The 21983-nt window shown below is 38.8% G+C and overlaps 1 protein-coding gene and 1 non-coding gene across 4 annotated transcripts in view; one reads left to right on the top strand and one right to left on the bottom strand.

Annotated features, from left to right (window-relative positions):
* SLC35A3 (solute carrier family 35 member A3) overlaps nucleotides 1-21765 on the bottom strand; it is a 45039-nt gene extending 23274 nt beyond the window's left edge. The window contains exon 1 of one of the 3 annotated variants that reach the window (XM_055403253.2): nucleotides 21493-21765. In XM_055403253.2, the coding sequence (XP_055259228.2) occupies nucleotides 21493-21765 (273 nt within the window). Of the gene's footprint in view, nucleotides 1-5501; nucleotides 8012-21025; nucleotides 21433-21492 lie in introns of those variants that run through there. The other 2 variants (XM_055403254.2, XM_055403255.2) reach the window with 2 other exon arrangements.
* LOC129541926 (U5 spliceosomal RNA) lies at nucleotides 4820-4934 on the top strand. The gene has a single exon (XR_008682964.2). It is a non-coding gene; the product is annotated as a U5 spliceosomal RNA (small nuclear RNA).
* Nucleotides 21766-21983: the final 218 nt, after the last annotated feature.

Here is a 21983-nt window from a genome sequence, read left to right as displayed (position 1 = left end):
GCTGACTCATTTGCTAAGACCCTGATACTGGGAAAGATTGAGGGCAGGAGGAAAAGGGGACGACAGAGGATGGGATGGTGGGATGGTTGGATGGCATCACCGACTCGATGGACATGAGTTTGGGTAAACTCCAGGAGTTGGTGATGGACAGGGAGGCCTGGCGTGCTGTGGTCCATGCGGTAGCAGAGTCAAACACGACTGAGCAACTGAACTGAAGACCATAATGTACGTATTATAACAGCAATACTCTGATTTATTTTCAAATGAAAATGTAAAGGTCCGATTCTATACATTACTTCTACAATTTGGCTTTTCCACTTCCAAGTATATACAACATCAGTATAAACATTCACTGTGATAATACAGTTCTTAATATTTTTCGTCTCTCACAATGTTATATTTTGTTTTTCTAAGTCTATGAGAGAATAGAAAAAAATATACACTGGTTTCTGCCCCCGGCTCCTGAAACCCTGGTAGTTCTCTAAGTGATAAGGGCACTAGAAGCATCTTTTATTCTAATATTTGGTCTTTGACCCCAGTTCCTGACACAGTGCTCCTGAAATCCTTGTAATTTCCTGGGTGATGGATGTGTCTTTTGTTCCAATAAGGCAAATTTGGGTGAGCTTCTGGATGAGTCCTGAATGAGAGTTGCTCAGCAGAAAAAACAAGCCATTAGAAGCTTGGAATTTTCAGCCCCATCTCTGAGCTCCCCTACTCCCCCATTGTTTTAAGAAGGCTGAATATGGAGTTAATGATCTATCATGCCTACATGATGAAGCCTCCATAAAATCCCAACAGTATAGGGTGTGGAGGGCCTCCAGGTTGGTGAACACATCCGTACAGGGAAGGTGAAGCACCCCAAGTCCATGGATACAGAAGTTCCTGTGCTGGGAACCCTCCCAGACCCTGCCCTAATCTTCATCTGATTGTTCATCTGTATCCTTTATCATATCCTTTAATAAACTGGTGAAAATAAATGTTTCCCTGAGTTCTATGAGCCACTCTAGCAATTTAATCAAGCCTGAAGACCTCTGATTTGCAGCCAAGTCCAAGTCAGTTTGGACTTCCCTGGTGGCTCAGATGGTGTGTCTGCCTACAGTGTAGGAGACCCAGGTTCAATCCCTGGGTTGGGAAGATCCTCTGGAGAAGGAAATGGCAACCCACTCCAGTAATCTTGCCCAGAAAATCCCATAGACAGAGGAGCGTGGTAGGCTACAGTCCATGGGGTCACAAAGAGTCGGACACGACTGAGTGACTTCACTTCAATTCACTTCCAAGTCAGTTGGTAACTGGGGACCCAGGTTGTGATCAGCATATGAAGTAGGGTGGGAGCAGTCTTGTGAGACTGAGCCCTTAACATATGGGATCCGACACCATCTCCAGATAGGAAGTATCAGAACTGCAGGACATCCAGCTGGTGTTGCAGAGAATTTGCCTTGGTGTGGGGAAAAACCCCACACAGATTTGATGACCAGAAGTGTCAGAAGTGAAATATTCTGTATGAGGAGTAGAGGAAACACGCAGGAGCAAAGAAGGGTGTTGTTTTTCTAATATGAAGTCAAGAAGTAAAATATATGCAAACACATGATTATTTGCACTAGAGCATCTGTAAAGAATTACAGTTGAATTTACAATTCTGCCTAAAGGAAGAAAAAAAACTCAAAATGAAAAAAATCAAGTTCTTTTTTCTTCTCTTTTCCAGTTTTACTGAGATATGATATCTAGTACTGTGTCAGTTTAAGCAGTACAATATGACTTTCATGTATTATTAAATGATTATCAATTAACATCAATCACTCTTCGCAACCCCATGGACTGCAGCACACCAGGCTCCCCTGTTCTTCATTATTTCCCAGAGTTTGCCCAAACTCATGTCCACTGAGTCGGTGATGCCATCCAATCATCTCATTGTCTGTCAAAAAGTGTATTTCTAAGACATACAAACACTTAGTTTGATTTTAGAGTACAATATAGGTAGAAGTAAGTACTTTCATTTAATACAACCCCTATATGCAAAACAAATATATAAAAACAAAATAGGTGAAAACAAAGATTATGTTCTACCTCTATAAGACTGTTTCTTCATTTCAGAATCTACAATATTTTCCCATTATAACTGAAAACAAACTTCTAACATTTTCATGTTTAATATTTAATTTCAGTCTCTCCTACATTTTTTTCTCTTATTGCCTAATCCCCCTTCCTTTATCTTTTCAGGTGATACCAATCGTCTAGTTTCCAGATTATTCTTTGTTTCATAAAAATTTCCTATCCAAGAAACTTTTACATATCAATAATCAATAAGAAACTGTTCTTTCCCAAATGTAGTCATATTCAGTTTACTGTCAAAACCTTCATGTACCAGTCAGCAAATTAACACCCATGTTCCTTTAAAGACCCCGATTACTAAGCTCCCTGAACCCACCTGGAGTTCAGTGAGGCTCTCAGATTTAGAGCAGTATTAGAAAAGTCAGGATGCTTAGAAGCTCCACTTTCACCTTAAGCTAAGACAGGAAAAATGTATTGTTCCTGATCAATAAACAGCACTATTTCATTCTGAGGACTTTCTCTGGTTCGGTTTGTTACGATTTTTCTAAAAGAGCATTTATTATTTTATTTACTTTAAAAAGTAGTTACTGTTACTGGGAAAAATGTAGAAACAAAAATTATATTGAACCCAATCCCACTACTGAAAGACATGAAGATATTTTTATGTAGATTCTGTCAATTTTTCTTAAGTTTTTGGGAAATCTCTAAATCTGAGGACATTAGCGGCAAAGATAAAAGTACCTGGGCCATTTCATATTCCCACTGAAAGGACTTCAACAACTTTTGGAGATTCTTAGTTACATAGGAAACAAAGTCTTGTAATCAAAAAGTTCTAAATTCTCCTAAAAAAACAGTAGATCTTTCTTGAGGGAAAAGAAAGGATTTTAAAAATACAATAAAATACCAAGAATGTAACAAATGTCCACAATCCCACCACCTAGCACAAACAAGTATCAATTCTGTCACATCTGCTTATCTTTCCTTTTTTAAAGGAATAAAACATTATAGTTAAAGTCAAAATTCTCTCTAAGCCACAACTGTAAGTCTTATTACTCACTGTGCCCCTGTTATCACGTGTTTGGAGTATGCATTTCAGTGAACTTTTAAAATTTTATATACCTACACAGAAATATGTGTAAGCCTAAATATTTTTATATACATGGCATTAAGCTTTTAATATAAAATATTTCAATAGTTATATTATTTAATATTAATAGAATTATATCTATATAGAACATGTAATAACATAAGATACAGTAATATTAATTATATTAAATATACTTAATGTTTTATATTTAATATACATACATATACAAACATGGTATACATTATTTAGCATCTTCCTTACTGTATTCAGCATTGTTTTGCCTTCTATGTTGACATACAGACCTAGTTCATTGCTTTTAATAACTATAATGTTCCATCAAATAAGCGGGCCTTCTATTTACCCATTCTCCTGCTGATGAACATTTAAGATCCATTTTTTCTCCTTTTAAAGATTTAAATTTAAAATTTTTCTTAACATTTTTCAACAAGTAGCTCCTAAATATTATATAAGCTAATTTGTTTCAAGCCATTTTTCTAAAATTTAATATTTTATATGACTTCTCAGGTCTCTTGCAGTTCTAATTATATGCAATTTTATTAGAGTAATTTCAATTTCTTCATCCAGAAGTATCAATATTTAAATTGTAAACTTTAAGGACTTCCCTGGTGGACAGTAGATAAGAATCTGCCTGCCAACGCAGGGACACAGGTTTAATCCCTGGTCTGGGAGGATTCCACATGCTGTGGAGCCACTCAGTAGTTGTGCAACAACTGAGCCCACATGCGGAACTACTGAAGCCCGCACAGCCCATGCTCTGCAACGAGAAAAGCCACTGCAATGAGAAGCCCGAAGCACTTCAACAAAGAATAGCCTCCGCTCTCTGCAATTAAAGAAAGACTGCACAAAAGCAACAAAGACCAGTGCAGAAAAAGAATTACATTGTATACTGTGAGTATACATATAGCAATACATAACATATTATCATTAACTATTATAAAGTTATTAGTGTATAATAATAATGTATAACTGTAATCCTGGTGTGTGTATACTATAATCATACTAATTTGATACAGTCACACTGCAAGTCCTTCTAAAAGTCCTTTGCACAGGAATATTTCAGGATTTACTTAGTCACTAGAAAAGATCTTGTATTTGCTTTCCGATCACTATTTTTCTTCTGAATTGCTAGAGAAGTTTGATATTTACAAGGTTGAGTTTTATTATTTTTAAATCCCTTCTCACTTCTTGAAAGAAAAATGTACAACAAAAACTTCATTCACCTAATAACCTCCATTCATTTGGATTTGATGAGTTTGTATGATGACTTGGTTAGAACTGTGTGTAAAAAGTATTAGTGAACTTATTAAGAGTTCAAAAAATTCTCAGTAATTAATAATCTTCAGGGGGGAAAAAAGGTTTTTCAAAAATACTAGAAGGTATAATTTAAGCATATTTGATACGCTAATTACATATCCCTTATTTTCATTAAAGTAGCTCCCTAAGATCCTTGCTTTTATAACACTCTGTCAACCAATTCTGAGTTACTTAAAGGCTTTAAACATTTAAAAATATATATATTACATAAAGTATATTTATCAATAATGCACACTACTACTACTTTCACCCTTATGTTAATCAGGGTTAGTGAGAAATTATTTGTTTGTTTATACCATTATTATTGCACTAGATAGGCATTAACCAAATTCTGAAACATTCAGCTCTATACTCATGTTTCTCTTCAAATTGAATCTTTTGCCTTTTACTAAAGATTCTTGTTGGGGGGGTTAAGCATGAGTGTTACTTCAACTGTTTGAGGCCTTGTAAGATAAACAAGACTGGAAAAAAAAGAAAAGAAAAACACTGTATACTAAAAATTTCTATTTATTTTTTACTTGTAGATAAATCTGAAAATCAGCCTGGCTACAAGGTTATTTCTGATAACTTATATGTATAATCTTTAGGTCTGTGTATGAAGCCCATTATTCCACTGAGACAATATCTGTATTTTGCTGTTATGTCTCCAGCCACTAAAAGTCCTGCAAAACTAAATGTTTAATTAATGTTTTAAATTGTAGTACAATTTATGTGGATTTTTAAAGACTATTAAGTACCTAAGGAATTCTGAAAATTAATTTTCCTTCCATTATAAAAGCAAAAGGCTAAACTTCTAAGTTAAGATTTCTTAGAGTGAGCTATTTTTACATTTTCTAAACACTAGTTCTGAAATACACTTCCTAAGTATTATATATCACACATTATTGATGCATAATAGAGAACATATGAAAACACACATTATAAAGTGGTATGCAAATATAAATTCAGTGTAGTCAGAAACAGCTATTAGTATAAAAACAAACCTTCCAAGTTTTTTCTAAGTAAATGAACAGAAAAAGCAAATACATACAGAAATGCGGACTTCAGCTGCAATTTTTTGTCCATTATCTTCCATGATGCCAAAACTTTAAAACTGCAACCTATAACTGTATGCTAAATAATGATGAATAAAATTCATCACAACTGGCATTTATGTCTTCTTTCCAAACTATCTCAGTAGAGATAATATTCCCCCCAAAGCAGCAACTTCAAGTTGTACCTGAAGTTCATAATATTCCTGTAGAAAATCCAAAAATCTTATTTTTTTATAAAAGTGAAAAGAAACATGAGTTAAAGGTACTTTATATTATCAATATAGTCAATTTTGTTTCTATAGTAGAAATAATAACCTTCACTAAACTAGTGAGCTTAAGTTCACTCTTAAGTGCTTAAGAAAAGCAAAATCCTGTTCAGTAACACTTACCAACTGACTCTACATTCTGTGGCTCCTATTACATTCTAAGTTAAACAACGTTTTATTGTTTCTCCTCCCTTTTCTTCTTCAAGGTGCCAGGTTTCTGTTTACATAAGACAATATCACCTGTACGTAAGTTAGAGTACTGTCAATTTTTAACTTTTTTTTTTTTTTTACAGACTGCAGATTTTTCACTTCTACATTCAGATAAAATCAATAGTACTCAAATATTTCTTCAACTTCACAAATATAAAACCTCTTTGCATTCTAGTTTTTAGATTAAAAATTGTCCAGTATTATCGTACTCTTTACACATGTTAATGATTGGAGAAACATAATGACCTAAAAATTATAGCTCTAAGATTCCCTTCTACTGTGAGGGAGGCGCCACATAAAAAGGTACTCCTTTCTCACTCATCCATTTCCCTGCTGCTGCTGCTGCTGCTGCGTCACTTCAGTCGTGTCCGACTCTGTGTGACCCCATAGACGGCAGCACCAGGCCCCCCCGTCCCTGGGATTCTCCATTTCCCTACCCCTTTGCTATTCAGTTCTATCACTTTCTGATGTGGTCACATCCTGCCACTGACAGCTAAAGGCTGAAGTTAAAAGGCATTCTACAAAGAACAGAGGCTAGTGTACAATCCAGGTAGGGTCTGTAGGGTGGCAAAATTTGCCACCCCAAAGTATGTCTTCAAACATGCAGATTATTTCAAGCTGAAAACAGTGAAAGCCCTAAAGACTCAGCAAGAAACTTTGACCTTTCCCCTAATTGACCAAAAAAAAAGGAATTTAGACAGAGGGCCTGTTCCCAGAATATCACCAGAGATATCTGCAAGGAATATGGGCTACATGTGGTGGAGGAAAGCTCTAGGCAGAGCCTAGAGATCACAGTCAACTCTGTGTCCCACTGTCACTGCATGGCCCAGTAAATATTTACTTAGCAAACTTTTGCTTTTCCATCTTCATGTCAATTGCTTCCCTCCTCTTTGAAGAAACAAACCACTACCTCCAACATCCTCTTTTGTCTTTAGCTGCAGAGGGTACTTAAGATGAGGGTTTCAGCCATTTTGACAAGTTACTCAGTTTTCCTGGGTCTCTCTATGTACACGTGTTATTAAACTTTTGTGTGGTTTTTCTTTTCTCAATCTATCTCATGTCAATTCAATTCTGAGACTAGTCAGAAGAACCTAGAAAAATTAAAGGAAAAATTCCTCCTCCATGACAGGGCCACAGGCACTAACCATTAGGAGAGTTTCAAGACTCAGGAGACTGGGGTCAGAAGTAGAAAATAAAGGTATCACACAATTCACCATCCATGTTTAAATACATACATGCCGTGGTCAGGCACTATGATGAGCACTGGATATACAATGATGAACAAAGCAAATATAATCTTTTTCTTCGGAGGGCTTATCCTCTAGCTTGGAAGACACAGATTATTCAAACAATTTAAGAAATAGTATAAGGATGCAAGGGCTTCCCAGGTGGCTCAGTGGCAAAGAATCTGCCTGCCAATGCAGGAGATGGGGGTTTGATCCCTGGGTCAAGAGAAGGAAATGGCAACCCACTCCAGTATTCTTGCCTGGGAAAACCCATGGACAGAGGAGCCTGGCAGGCTACAGTCCACAGGGTCGCAAAAGAGTCAGACACGACTTAGAGACTAAACAACACAATAAGGGTGTAAACTGCTATGACACAGTGTATGATAGGAAAGTATCACAGGGAAATTACAGTCCTTGTATTATTACTGTATATAGTAATGGTTAAACTGAAACACATTTCCCCAAATCCCCTTCTCTATATGGTGCTGGGTCAGAATCAACTAAACACCAAACCTGCATAAGATTTGGAAGGCAGAGTGAATGAAGCAAGAGACATTACTCCAGAAGATTCTAAGAGTTAAATGTGATGAAACAGAAACAAAGGTGCTAGCAGGTTCCATTCATCCTCTCTTCCCTGCTCTAAGTCAACCCTTCAGTCAACTGCTGACCCTATTGAGCAACAGCTCCTAATCCCTAGAACCTGTAAATGTTACCTTATTTGGAAAAGGGAATTTTGCAGATGAAATGAAATTAAGGATCTTGAGATGGGAAAACTATTCTGAATTAGCTAAATAAATCCTAAATGCCAACACAAGTGTCCTCATAAAAAACAAAAGAGGAAAATACAAATACTTAAAAGGCTTTTCCTATGGCTCAGCGGGTAAAGAATCCACCTGCAGTCAGGAAAAATAAGGCACAGGTTAGATCCCTAAGCTAGGAAGATACCCTGGAAGAGGAAATGGCAACTCACTCTGGGTATTCTTGCCTAAAAACACCCTGGAGGGCTACAGTCCAAAGGGTTGCAAAGAGTCAGACATGACTGAACATGCATGCACGAAAGAGAAGGCAGCACTGCAAAGATGGAGGAAAAAGAGATTTGAAGATGCTGGCCTTGAGCATCTGGAGCGATGTTCCAGACTGCAGTGATGTAGCCACAAACCAGGTAATGAAAAAATGGAGTGGATTATCCCCTGAAGCCTCTGGAGGGAACACAGTCCCTCTGACACTTTGGTATTAGCCCAGTGATACTGATCTTGGATTTCTTGCTTACAAAACTGTGGCAGAATACATTACTCTTATTTTAAGCAATCGAACATGTGGTAATTTGTTACATCAGCCCCAGGAAATCAAACCAAGCATCTGAGTCTATAATGAAAAAAAGTAATTGTCCTGAAGTCCATGTGTAGTTGGGAAGAATGCATTTACTATGTGCTGGAAGAAGACTGGTTAAAATTAAGCTTTCAGTACTCAAAAGAGTTATTAACAAGTTATCAGGAAAACTGGGTTACACTGAAAAGAGCATAGAACAGTTCCTGGCACACAGTATGTGCTCAATAAATATATTTGTAAAAATAAATGCCAAAATCTGTAACAAATCAAGGATACCAAGAAATGAGATACTAATCTAGTGATGTTCCATCATGGAAAATCTGAAGCCTATCCACTTGGTTGATAAAACTAAATCATTAATAATAACACTTCTACAGAGAAGGTAAAGACTTGACAAACATTACAAACTAATTCTATTACAGCTAATTTTATAAAACATCAATTTCTTTGCTATTTTAAAGAACATAAAGGCAAAAGAAAGTACAAATTGAATGTTTATTAGTTCTGTTTTTATAACCTGAAATATTAACAGCAGATAATCAGAGATAAATGTATAAGCTAGAAAACAATTTTCCAATTTTAAGTTTTCTGTCGATATTCAATTACCCTCAAATTAACTCCTTTAACATGATTTACCACCCAATTTCAGGTATACTACATGTGTCAAAACATACCATCTAAAATATATCTATATATACGCAGAAAATCAAACACAGTCCTATAAAATAGCTTTGATTTTCAAGCACTAACATTAATAACAGGATTCTAGTATTTTCTAACATTTTAAAAATGTTTAAGTATTAAACTGTACTAGGGTAATCAAGAATAATATCTAGCTCTTTATTTAATTCGGCCTGAGTATAAATCTTTAAGATAAGGGGCCTTAAAATATTTTTCTTTGTAGCCTTCACAAATGGTAAGTTTTAGAAAAATATGTTTATCAGTGAAAACAATTTAACTGAAACTTCACATGAATTGTTACTGATAGTTTATGGCCTGACAAACTGTCAAAGATTTTAAAACTTTTAAAAATCCTAAGCTGTTAATTTGTGCTTGGGTAACTAATGAAAGATTACCACACTCCCATAAGGACAAAATTCCAATATTAAAACTCAAATCCATTCTAAATCTGACAATGCAACCACTCCCAAGTAAACCTATAATAGTCTTAGAAGTTTCTATTAACTATATAGTATATAAAAAGATTTTGTTTTATGCTTATTTGTTTCCAAAACGTAAAAAATTTTTATTGAAGTACTGTATAGTTGATTTACAATGTTGTATTAGTTTCTGGTATACAGCAAAGTGATTCAGTTATACATGCAAAATTATTTTTCATTATAGGTCATTATAAGATATTGAATATAGGTGCCTGTGCCAAATGGTAGGATCTTGTTTATCTATTTTATACATAGTAGTTTCTATCTGCTAATCTCAAACTCCTAATTTACCCCTCCTCCTGCCTTTCCCCTTTGGTAACCATAAATTTGTTTTCTGTCTGTGAGTTTTTGTTTCTACTTCTGAATATATCATGAATCTATCTCATGCCCTGCTTCATTTCTGATGTGCACAGCCATCAGGTTTTCACAGCTCTAAATCTATCGTCCATATAGCTGATGTCTTAATAAAATGTGGATCTAATCACACGCCTTTCCTATTTGTAAAGTTTAACTGAAATACAGGGCCTCTCACATATTAGTCATTTACTCTCTGTTGGATTTATAAAAGAACAAATAAACTCTATAATATGTAAATTCTCAGAAGGGAAAAATGATCCTGTGAATTAAGGCTCTCTGTATTTACATAAAAAACAAATGAAACTGGTTTTCATTAAATATTTTCTAACAGTTGCAACTTCACAAGAGAAGTTAAATTAATGAAATAATTATTTACTGAGCACCTGCAACCAATCAGACATTGTGTTAGGTGCTTTATAGGAATCATCTCACTTAAACCTTATTTAATCTGTAAAGGAGATACCACTCATTTTACAGATTAAAAACTGAAGTTCTGAGATACTAAGTCTATAACTTCCTTTGCATAATATGCCAGAATTCAGATATGAAGCATGATTTATCTCAGTCAAAGCTACAATTCATGGCCCATGAATTTTTGCAAGGAGTCTATTGCATGGTCTTTGCAATAATGCCTAAGTGTTGAAACACGTTTAAGTTTTAGAGGGTCAGTCAGCATAACGTATTAGAGTATGCCTCCAGACCAGATTGCATAACTTCACATTCTGTCTCCACACAACCATAACCAGGGCAAAATACTTAACCTTTGTCTCTCCTTTCTCTTACCTATAAAATGGGAATAAACAATAGTATGTACTTCATAGGATGGTTTAAAGGATATGAATCACAAAAAGTGGTTATAATTCTACACTGCCTCATTTGAGTATGCACTGAATAAAACAGTCAGCAAAAACAAGACTTGGAGTGTACTGTGGCTCGGGATTATGAACTCCTTATTGCCAAATTCAGAATTAAACTGAAGAAAGTGGAGAAAACCACTAGACTATTCAGGTATGACCTAAATCAAATCCCTTATGACTATACAGTGGAAGTGAGAAATAGATTTAAGTGACTAGATCTGACAGACAGAGTGCCTGATGAACTATGGACAGAGGTTCGTGACATTGTACAGGGGACAGGGAGCAAGACCATCCCCATGGAAAAGAAATGCAAAAAAGCAAAATAGCTGTCTGAGGAGGCCTTGCAAATAGCTGTGAAAAGAAGAGAAGCCAAAGGAGAAAAGGAAAGATATACCCATTTGAATGCAGAGTTCCAAAGAATAGCAAGGAGAGATAAGAAAGCCTTCCTCAGCGATGAATGCAAAGAAATAGAGGAAAACAACAGAATGGGAAAGACTAGAGATCTCTTCAGAAAATTAGAGATACCAAGGGAACACTTCATGCAAAGATGGGCTCGATAAAGGACAGAAATAGTATGGACCTAAGAGAAGCAGAAGATATTAAGAAGAGGTGGCGAGAATACACAGAAGAACTGTGCAAAAAAGATCTTCACGACCCAGATAATCACGAAGGTGTGATCACTCCCACTCACCCAGAGCCGGACATCCTGGAATGTGAAGTCAGGTGGGCCTTAGGAAGCATCACTACGAACAAAGCTAGTGGAGGCGATGGAATTCCAGTTGAGCTATTTCAAATTCTAAAAGATGATGCTCTGAAAGTGCTGCACTCAATATGTCAGCAAATTTGGAAATCTCAGCAGTGGCCACAGAACTGGAAAAGGTCAGTTTCATTCCAATCCCAAAGAAAGATAATGCCAAAGAATGCTCAAACTACCGCACAACTGCACTCATCTCACACGCTAGTAAAGTCATGCTCAAAATTCTCCAAGCCAGGCTTCAGCAATATGTGAACCGTGAACTTCCAGATGTTCAAGCTGGTATTAGAAAAGGCAGAGGAACCAGAGATCAAATTACTAACATCTGATGGATCATCAAAAAAGCAAGAGAGTTCCAGAAAAACATCTATTTCTGCTTTATTGACTATGCCAAAGCCTCTGACTGTGCAGATCACAATCAACTGTGGAAAATTCTGAAAGAGATGGGAAGACCAGACCACCTGACCTGCCTCTTGAGAAACCTGTGTACAGGTCAGGAAGCAACAGTTAAAAGTGGACATGGAACAACAGACTGGTTCCAAATAGGAAAAGGAGTAAGTCCAGGCTGTATATTGTCACCCTGCATATGCAGAGTACATCATGAGAAACACTGGGCTGGAAGAAGCACGAGCTAGAATCAAGATTGCTGGGAGAAATATCAATAACCTCAGATATGCAGATGACACCACCCTTATGGCAGAAAGTGAAGAGGAACTAAAGAGCCTCTTGATGAAAGTGAAAGAGGAGAGTGAAAAAGTTGGCTTAATGCTCAACATTCAGAAAACTAAGATCATGGCATCCGGTCCCATCACTTCATGGCAAATAGATGGGCAAACAGTGGAAACAGTGGCTGACTATTTTTATGGGCTCCAAAATCACTGAAGATGGTGATTGCAGCCATGAAATTAAAAGACGCTTGCTCCTTGGAAGGAAAGTTATGACCTACGTAGACAGCATATTAAAAAGCAGAGACATTACTTTGTCAACAAAGGTCCGTCTAGTCAAGGCTATAGTTTTTCCAGTAGTCATGCATGGATGTGAGAGTTGGACTATAAAGAAAGCTGAGTGCTGAAGAACTGATGCTTTTGAACTGTGGTGTTGGAGAAGACTCTTGAGAGTCCCTTGGACTGCGAGGAGATCCAACCAGTCCATCCTAAGGGAGATCAGTCCTGGATGTTCATTGGAAGGACTGATGTTGAAGCTGAAACTCCAATACTTCGGCCACCTGACAAGGAGAGCTGACTCATTGGAAAAGACCCTGATGCTGGGGAAGATTGAGGGCAGGAGGAGAAGGGGACAACAGATGGTTGGATGGCATCACCAACACAATGGACATGGGTTTGGGTGGACTCCAGGAGTTGGTGATGGACAGGGAGGCCTGGCGTGCTGTGATTCATGGGGTCGTAAAGAGTCGGACATGACTGAGCGACTGAACTGAACTGAATAAGACTCATGTTATAAAATGCCACTAGTAACATTTAAAATTGGCTCTTTATAGCATATATGAATTTAGAAAAACCTTATCTACCTTTTACAGAAAAACTAGGCAGAGTAGGTATAGTCATGTGTAGACATTTCCTTACTGGAATAATTTTCTTTCTTAGCATTTATCTAACACGATCTAAAATTCCAGCTTCATTTTAACTCTGTTTTCTACTAGATTACCTGACTTACCAGAGCTTTTCAATTAAAGTGCTTATCTCCAGGCAGCAACTGACTCTTTGGTTTCATTTGGGATGGTATGTCCGACATGGATGATAAACTAGTAAGAGTTTTGGGTAGGCAATCTGGATTGAGCAGCTGAGTTACACTTTAGCTCATAAAACAAACGCTCATATTTATATACCAAACACTCAAATTTATACATAAGACATCCAAAAACCAATCATTAAAATACATATTAAAAAAAAATCTATAACCACAGCACTACACTCCTTCATTAAAGGAGAACAATTAAGTTTAATGTACTTAGGATACACCTGTTTTTCAGACGGGTGAAATCTAATGTTAAGCTACCAATTCATATTGATCTGAACTTTAATAAATTCATACACACATTATTATTAACTACTAGTTTGATGATGCTCAAGCTACTTCAGTAACCCAGACAGGTCTACAATTTACTCCTCAGTTTTTTATACTTTCACACACACACACAAATCCACAGCAGATTGTTATCAAATAGAAACTTCCTTCTTTAATAAAGGGAAATAAACTCAAAAGTTATACTTCATAGCTACTGAAGGATGATTAGGCTTTAAGGGAGAGAATATTTCAGTTGATTCTAATTATTTGTTCAGTCATTCATCCAACATGCTTTCTACTGAGGTGATACAAATTATATCCATTTCAAATATAACTGAGGCAGCCCAGACAGGGTATGCAGGACACAGGGTTTGATCTGTCTGACCCTGAACATTCTCATTTAAAAGGTGGTGATGAGAAACAAAATATGTCATTCCCAAAAGATGCTACTCTAACATATTATTTGAGTAGGTATTAAAGCGCAGGGAAGCCTTCTCTGAACTTTCCTTATCTGCTTAAACATAAATCCTGTAAAAGGAAGTCAACTGTCATAAATCCACTCCCCAAAGGAGCGTCATCAACCAAGGAAGACTGACTATTAATCACGGGAGAGGAAACTAAGAAGGTAAATTCTCATGTTGTCCTTTACAAATTCAGATTAGCAGGAGAGAACATTTGTAAATATTCATTCTCTGAATTGCAATTTTGTTTATAAAATGATTTTGGTGTATTCACTGGTTTTTATTTTATTTATTTTTGGCTGTGCTGGGTCTTTGTTGCTTCATGGGCTTTTCTCTGGTTGCAGTGAGCAGCGGCTACTGTCTAGCTGTGGTGCAAGGGTTTCTCATTGCAGTAGCTTCCTTATTGCGGAGCACAGGTTCTAGGGCACACGGGCTCAGTAGTTGCAGTTTCTGGGCTGTAGAGCATAGGCTCAGTAGCTGTGGCCCACAGGTTTAGCTGCTCTGCGGCATATGTGATCCTCCAGGTCCAGGGACCAAACAATCTCCTGCATTGTTGTTGCTGTTCAGTTGCTAAGTCATCTCTTTATGACCCCATGAACTGGAGCATGCCAGGCTTCCCTGTCCTTCACCATCTCCCAGAGTTTGCTCAAATTCATACCCATGAAGTCAGTGATGCCCTCTTCTCCTTCTTATCTCAGTCTTTCCCTTTATCAGGGTCTTTTCCAATGAGTCAGCTTTTTGCGTCAGGTAGCCATAGGATTGGAGCTTCAGCTTCACCATCAGTCCTTCCAATGAATATTTAGGATTGACAGGTTTGATCTCCTTGCTGTCCAAGGGACTCTCAAGTTTTCTCCAGCACAGCTCAAAAGCATCAACTTTTTGGCTTCTTTATGGCTCAACTCTCACATCTGCACACAACTACTACTATAGCTTTGACTATACGGACCTCTGATGGCAAAGTGATGTCTCTGCTTTGTAACATGCTGTAGCTTTTCTTCCAAGGAGCAAGCATCTTTTAATTTCATGACCGCAGTCACTGTCCACACTGATTTTGGAGCCCAAGAATATAAAATCTGTCACTGCTTCTACTTTTCCCCCTTCTGCTGCTGCTGCTGCTAAGTCACTTCAGTCGTGTCCGACTCTGTGTGACCCCATAGACAGAAGCCCACCAGGCTCTCCCGTCCCTGGGATTCTCCCGGCAAGAACACTGGAGTGGGTTGCCATTTCCTTCTCCTTCCCCCTTCTATTTGCTATGAAGTGATGGGACTGGGTGCCATGATCTTAGGTTTTTGAATGTTGAGTTTTAAGCCAGCTTTTTCACTCTCCTCTTACTTTTATCAAGAGGCTCTTTAGTTCCTCTTCACTTTCTGCCTTAGGGTGGTATCATCTGCATATCTGAGGTTGTTGATATTTCTCCCTGCAATCTTTGGTTCTAGCTTGTGCTTCATTCAGCCTGGCATTTTGCATGATGTACTCTGCATATAAGTTAAATAAGCAGGGTGACAATATACAGACTTGACATACTCCTTTCCCAATATTGAATCAGTCTATTGTTCCTATCTGGTTCTAACTGTTGCTTTTTGACCTGCATACAGGTTTCTCAGGAGACAGGTAAGGTGGTCTGGTATTCCCATCTCTTTAAGAATTGTCCATAGTTTGTTGTGTTCCACACAGCCAAAAGCTTTAGCACAGTCAATAAAGATGTTTTTCTGGAATTTGCTTGCATCTTCCATAATCCAAAGGATGTTGGCAACTTATTTCTGGTTCCTCTGTCTTTTCTAAATCCAGCTTGTCATCTGGAAGTTCTCAGTTCATGTACTGTTGAAGCCTAGTTCATGAACTGCTGAAGCCTAGCTTGAAGGATTTTGAGCATTACCTTGCTAGCATGTGAAACGAGTGCAACTGTGTGGTAGTCTGAACATTCGCTGGCATTGCCCTTCTTAGGAACTGGAATGAAAACTGACCTTTTCCAGTCCTGTGGCCCCTGCTGAGTTTTCCAAATTTGCTGACAGGCAGATTCTTTACCACTGAGCCACCAGGGAAGCCCACTCATTGGTTTGATTCTTGCCTTCCCAGGAATGGCTATTGCTTTCCGGCTTGTCTCATTTTGTGTCCTGAAAAACTGGGGTTGGTTTTCTGCCTGCTCAGGCATGCAGGTTATGATTCTTGTGTATGCAAGCAACTCAACTGTAAGGTTGCTGCTGCTGCTGCTGCTGTTCAGTCACTTCAGTCGTGTCCGACTCTGTGTGACCCCATAGACAGAAGCCCACCAGGCTCCCCCGTCCCTGGGATTCTCCAGACAAGAACACTGGAGTGGGTTGCCATTTCCTTCTCCAATGTGTGAAAGTGAAAAGTGAAACTGAAGTCGCTCAGTCATGTCCGACCCATAGCAACCCCATGGACTGCAGCCCACCAGGCTCCTCCATCCATGGGATTTTCCAGGCAAGAGTACTGGAGTGGCTTGCCATTGCCTTCTCCAAACTGTAAGGTTAGGGGCCAAAAAAATATAACCAGACAGAAATGTGGGTTACATCTCATCTGCAGCTAGTGTTCTACTGACCACTGCCAGCTTGGGGTAGGGGTGGGATGTTACCATCTTAAAATTTTGTGTATCACAGAAATAATCAAATTTCCTTGTCCACTGCATTAGAATGAACTCTCACTAGATCCTTAACTATGACCATTTTTAAGTCTTCTGTCAATTACAAATAGTTACTGTTTTACTCTTATGCTTTCCTAAAGTTTGGCCAAAACATTTGTCTTCAAAAAGATTCAAGAAAATGACACTGATAAGTACTCTACAATACAGATTTGTAATAACTTTAAGATCATACCATTGAACTAGATAATAAATTACAGAACTCTGATAGTATATTAAAAAGCAGAGACATTACTTTGACAACAAAGGTCCGTCTAGTCAAGGCTATGGTTTTTCCCGTGGTCATGTATGGATGTGAGAGTTGGACTGTGAAGAAAGCTGATCGCCAAAGAATTGATGCTTTTGAACTGTGGTGCTGGAGAAGACTCTTGAGAGTCCCTTGGACTGCAAGGAGATCCAACCAGTCCATTCTAAAGGAGATCAGTCCTGGGTGTTCATTGGAAGGACTGATGCTAAAGCTGAAACTGCAATACTTTGGCCACCTCATGCGATGAGTTGACTCACTGGAAAAGACTCTGATGCTGGGAAAGATTGCGGGCGGGAGGAGAAGGGGACGACAGAGAGTGAGATGGCTGGATAGCATCACTGACTCGATGGACATGAGTTTGAGTGAACTCCGGGAGTTGGTGATGGACAGGGAGGCCTGGCGTGCTGTGATTCATGGGGTCGCGGAGAGTCGGACACGACTGAGCAACTGAACTGAACTGACTGAATGGAAAAAATTAATGGATTCACGAAACTACTAACTTTAGATCGAGCAAAACAGGAATAACTACATGGGGCTGAGAAAATGATGAGAATGATTTTTAATTGTAAGACTTTTTGTTAAAAACATTGCTAGCTCTTTAACACTTTAACAGATTGAAGGAAACCTTTTTTCTTAAACTTTCTATAACACAGCAATTTGGTAAATTATATCTTTGTAAACAGAACTGAAACATTTATTTATCTTTTTCTCCCTCCCTGATTTTTCAAAAAATCAGAAATTAATAGTGAGTATTCTTAGTTTCATGAAAATATAGTTACTTGCATATGTTCAATAAGAATCTGTTTTCCTTGTAATAGGATACAATTGGAAACACTGGCTATACTGCCAAAGTTTTGACTGAGATGTCCTATTTGAGGATAATATCAGCTTTAAGGAATTAAGGTGGACTTTGTGGCTCAGCTGGTAAAGAATACACCTGCAATGTGGGAGACCTGGGTTCAATACCTGGGTTGGGAAGATCAACTGGAGAAAGGAAAGGGTTAATTCCATGGACTGTATAGTCCACCGGGTCACAGAGTCAGACACGATTGCGACTTTCACTTTACAAGGTCAGTGAAGGCCCTTCCGGAAAAACAAAAACAAACTAAAACACACACACACACACACCCCTCGGTATCTTGCTTTCATAGTTCCCAGCTGTATCAGGTGAGTAAGGAAGGTAATTTTCTGGTGGGTCCAAGAACTTAAGGATTTCTTAGGGACCTCAAGGAGAAAGAAGAGAGAAATTCACTCAAATCTAAGTATTACAGGAGAAATCTGATGGTTAGTCCTTGGCTTAGCTTTCTGGGCTTGACATACTTTCAAATGTCTGAGATTCCTTCTGAAAAGTTATAGCAAAACAGATTTTAAAAGAGTCTTTATGGTCAATTACTATTCTTACTGCATTTACTTACATAAATAATCAGGCCAAGTTTAATGAGACTAGACTTATTTTGCAAACAAATTAGTCTTAATGTGACTATCTTTGGTAGAAGTAGAGAGGACTATAGAGAGAATATTTCTGTGTCAGTAGCACACTTTTGTGGATATCAAATTCTACCACAGTCCACTGTCGTTGAGGTTTTGTAATCTACTCGTACACTGGATTGGATCCCTGAATTATTCTAGTTTCCTCCAATATCTAGTTACGACTCTCTAAACTAACATTTTCAACTTTCTCTAACCTGACTTGGAATCACAAAAACTAAACACTGTCCTTTTCCCAAAGCCCTGCAAGCTGAAGCTAGACAACTTGGATAACTTATTATTTCTTCCAGTTTTATTGAACTATAATTGACATACAGCATGGCATAATTTTATGTTGTACAGCATAATGATTTGACTTACATACATCGTGAAATGATTACCACAGTAAATTTAGTGAATATCCATCTTCTATGTAAATTAAATAGAAAATATATATTTATGTTTTTTGCCTTATGATGAGAATGCTTACGATTTAGTCTCAACAACTTTGATACATAAAGTACAGCAGTAATACTTACATTTATCACATTGTACATTATAGCCCTAGTACTTATTCATCTTATAACTGAAAGTTTCTGCCTTTTGACTACCTTCCTCCAGTACTTTCCACCCTGCCACCCTCTGGTAACCACAAACCTGATGTCTTTTTCTGAGTTTGTTTTTGAAGTACAATTGACATACAACACTATGCTAGTTCCTGGTATGCAACATAGTGATTTGCTATTTCTATACGTTTCTAAAGTAATCAACATGATACATATAGTCACCATCTGTCACTTAAGATTTACATATGTATTGACTATATTCCCCTCACTGTACATTTCCTACTTGTGACCATTTATTTTGTTACTGAAAGTCTGTACCTTTTAATCTCTTCACATATTTCTCCCCTCGCTCCATCCCTCTATCCTCACGTAACCACCTGCTTGTTCTCTGAATCTGTGATTCTATTTCTGTTAGAATGATCACTCTTGTGTTGCAGTATAATCTTATTTCAGCTTTTTATTAATCTTATATTTGAAAATGCTTTTCTGTTCTAGTTTTAGTACTTTATTTGATCCTAGTAATAAGTCTTTGAGGTAGTATAGATAACTTTCTCAAAAAATGATAGTAAAATGCTAATTTAACAAATATTATAAAATACTTATTATAAAGTGCAGCACACAAGAGAAGAAGAATGTTTTGGACTGAAGACGGACTTTAGAGCACTTTATAAGAAGGAAGTAGCAACTTCCGGTTGGAGAAGAAGTCCTGGGAATTCTGTATAGCATGGTAACTATAGTTAATAATACCGTATTGTATATTTGAAAGTTGCAAAGAAAGTAAACTTACAATCTTACAAGCTGTCATTACAAGAAAAATTTTGTATCTATGTGTGGTGATGAATGTTAACTATATTTGTGGTGATAATTTTGCAATACATACAAATATCAAATCATTATGATGTACACTGGAAACTAATATGGAGTTATATGTCAATTACATCTCAATATTTAAAAAAATTAAAGGAGGTGGCACTAAAGAATACCTTTTGCAAAAATGGACAGAATGATTTCTACAAAGATGGAAAAGAAGGCCTTCCTTGTAGGAAGAAAGGATGTAAGCAAAGACCAAGGCACGTATGCACAGAACATGTTCAGAAATTAACTTCAAAGTAACTACTATGATTGAGCTAAAAAAACAGAACTCGTAGGATAAAATAATTTTTAAAAAAAGAATGAAAGGGACATATTGATCTGACTGAAGTCAAGGACAGTTACACATTTTTGAAGAGTTTGGTTGGTAACCTAAATAATTTTAAATTTAATCCGGATTCAATAGAAAATCACTTGAGTATGTCTGAGGAAAGAGAAACCAAGGAATACATAAGACCTCAGGTTTTAAAAAGCAGTTTCAAGGAGAGTTACTGGAAGGGAGACAGGCTGAGGGCAGCAAATCCAGCCATTGCCATAGAGCAAGAAAGAAGAGGAAAGAGAAGTCACGTTTAGCATAGAAATGAAAAAGAGAACAAGCAAACTGAGATGCTGAAAAAATAGAATCAATAATTGGGAGGAAAGTTAGGACCAGGAATGTAAATTTAGAAGTCATGCCTTTAAAGGAAACAGTCTGAGTTTACCAGCGAAAATGAGTAAGTGCACAAGTGAGAAAGTACCAAATTTCATTCTTAACTACCAAAGTTGAATGCTGATGGAAAACAAAAACTGCGCTTCCATTTTCAAACACTGCATGTAACAGAACATAATAAAAGATTCAGCCTTCTACCATAAAGCAATGAAACGTGTTTTACCAAGCAAGGCCCAGTACTACACTTAACATTACCCTTTAATTCATGTGAACCAGCGTCCCCTGTAGTTTAGTTGCTTTAAATAAAAGTTAATTAAGATCTTCCCTTCCTAAACACTCAGAACCCAAGAAGCACACTTTTTCTGATAGGAACCCCACCTGGCCTCAGACAGCCTTTGCCTGCCGTACTAGCCTTACCAAGGACAACCTTTCCATTTCTCCAAGTCCCTGAGGCTTCTTCAGCGCAGGGTCCCGGTCTCCTGGCTCGGCATCGGCCACAGGGCCGTACACCGAGCGGGAGCTCCAGGGCAGCTCGCAGATGGAATGACCGCCAGCCTGGCCCTCCGGCCACTCGGTTCCGCACGCCCCAGACTCCAAAGCACACACTGCCGTTTTCATTGGGTTGACACACCCCTTTCCTGGGGCCCTTTTCCCTCCTACAGCCAGCACATTCCTCACGTCGTCCCTCGTACCTACAACGTGTCACTTCATCCACTCCCGCCCCGTACTCAGCTAGTACTTAAGGTATCCCACACCGTCCCCTCCACTCAGACAGACTTCGCACCAGCCCCGCGCCCGCTGCATCCTCCCGGGGCTGCCCCGGCCGAAGCTGAGGCCATCGGCCTGTCCGTGCCTGCCGCCACCCCGGCGCGCACCAGGCTCACCTTCCGCGCAGCTCGGCCGGCTGCGCGTCCTGGGGGCGGCAGCTCAGCTCGGCCCGGCGCCCCAGGCTGCGGCGCCCACCGGGTCCCCCGCGACCCGTGAAGCGCAGCGCCACTCGCCGCCGCCGCCGCCGCCGCCACCGGCCCGCCGCGGCCCAGGCGTTTCCGGGTTCCCGCGGTCCCGTCTCCCAAACGCTCCGGCTGCCGCCGCGGCCCGGGTGAACGCCGTTCCCGGCTCGGCTCTGCCGGCCCCACCTTGGCACTTGCCAACTCCATCCCCAAGACGAGGACTTCAGAGGCTCCGCGGGCGACCCCCGGTGCCGGCTTCACTGTCGTGTCCTCGCCTGTGGCAGGGCCTCCTGCTAGTTGTTTCCCAAAGGGATGTAGCGGACGGAGTGCCTCCCGGCGCGTGCCTCTGCCTGACTGCCTGTGAGACTGCGAAAGTCAAGTCAAAGTCCTTTGGGGCAAAGGACCCTGAGAGGGAGTGGATCCAG

This window comes from Moschus berezovskii, chromosome 4 (genome assembly GCF_049115385.1).
Source record: "Moschus berezovskii isolate FMDL1 chromosome 4, NW_MosBer_1.0, whole genome shotgun sequence".
NCBI lineage: Eukaryota > Metazoa > Chordata > Mammalia > Artiodactyla > Moschidae > Moschus > Moschus berezovskii.
Note: the sequence above shows the minus strand (reverse complement) of the source record. Positions and strands in the feature narration are given on the sequence as shown.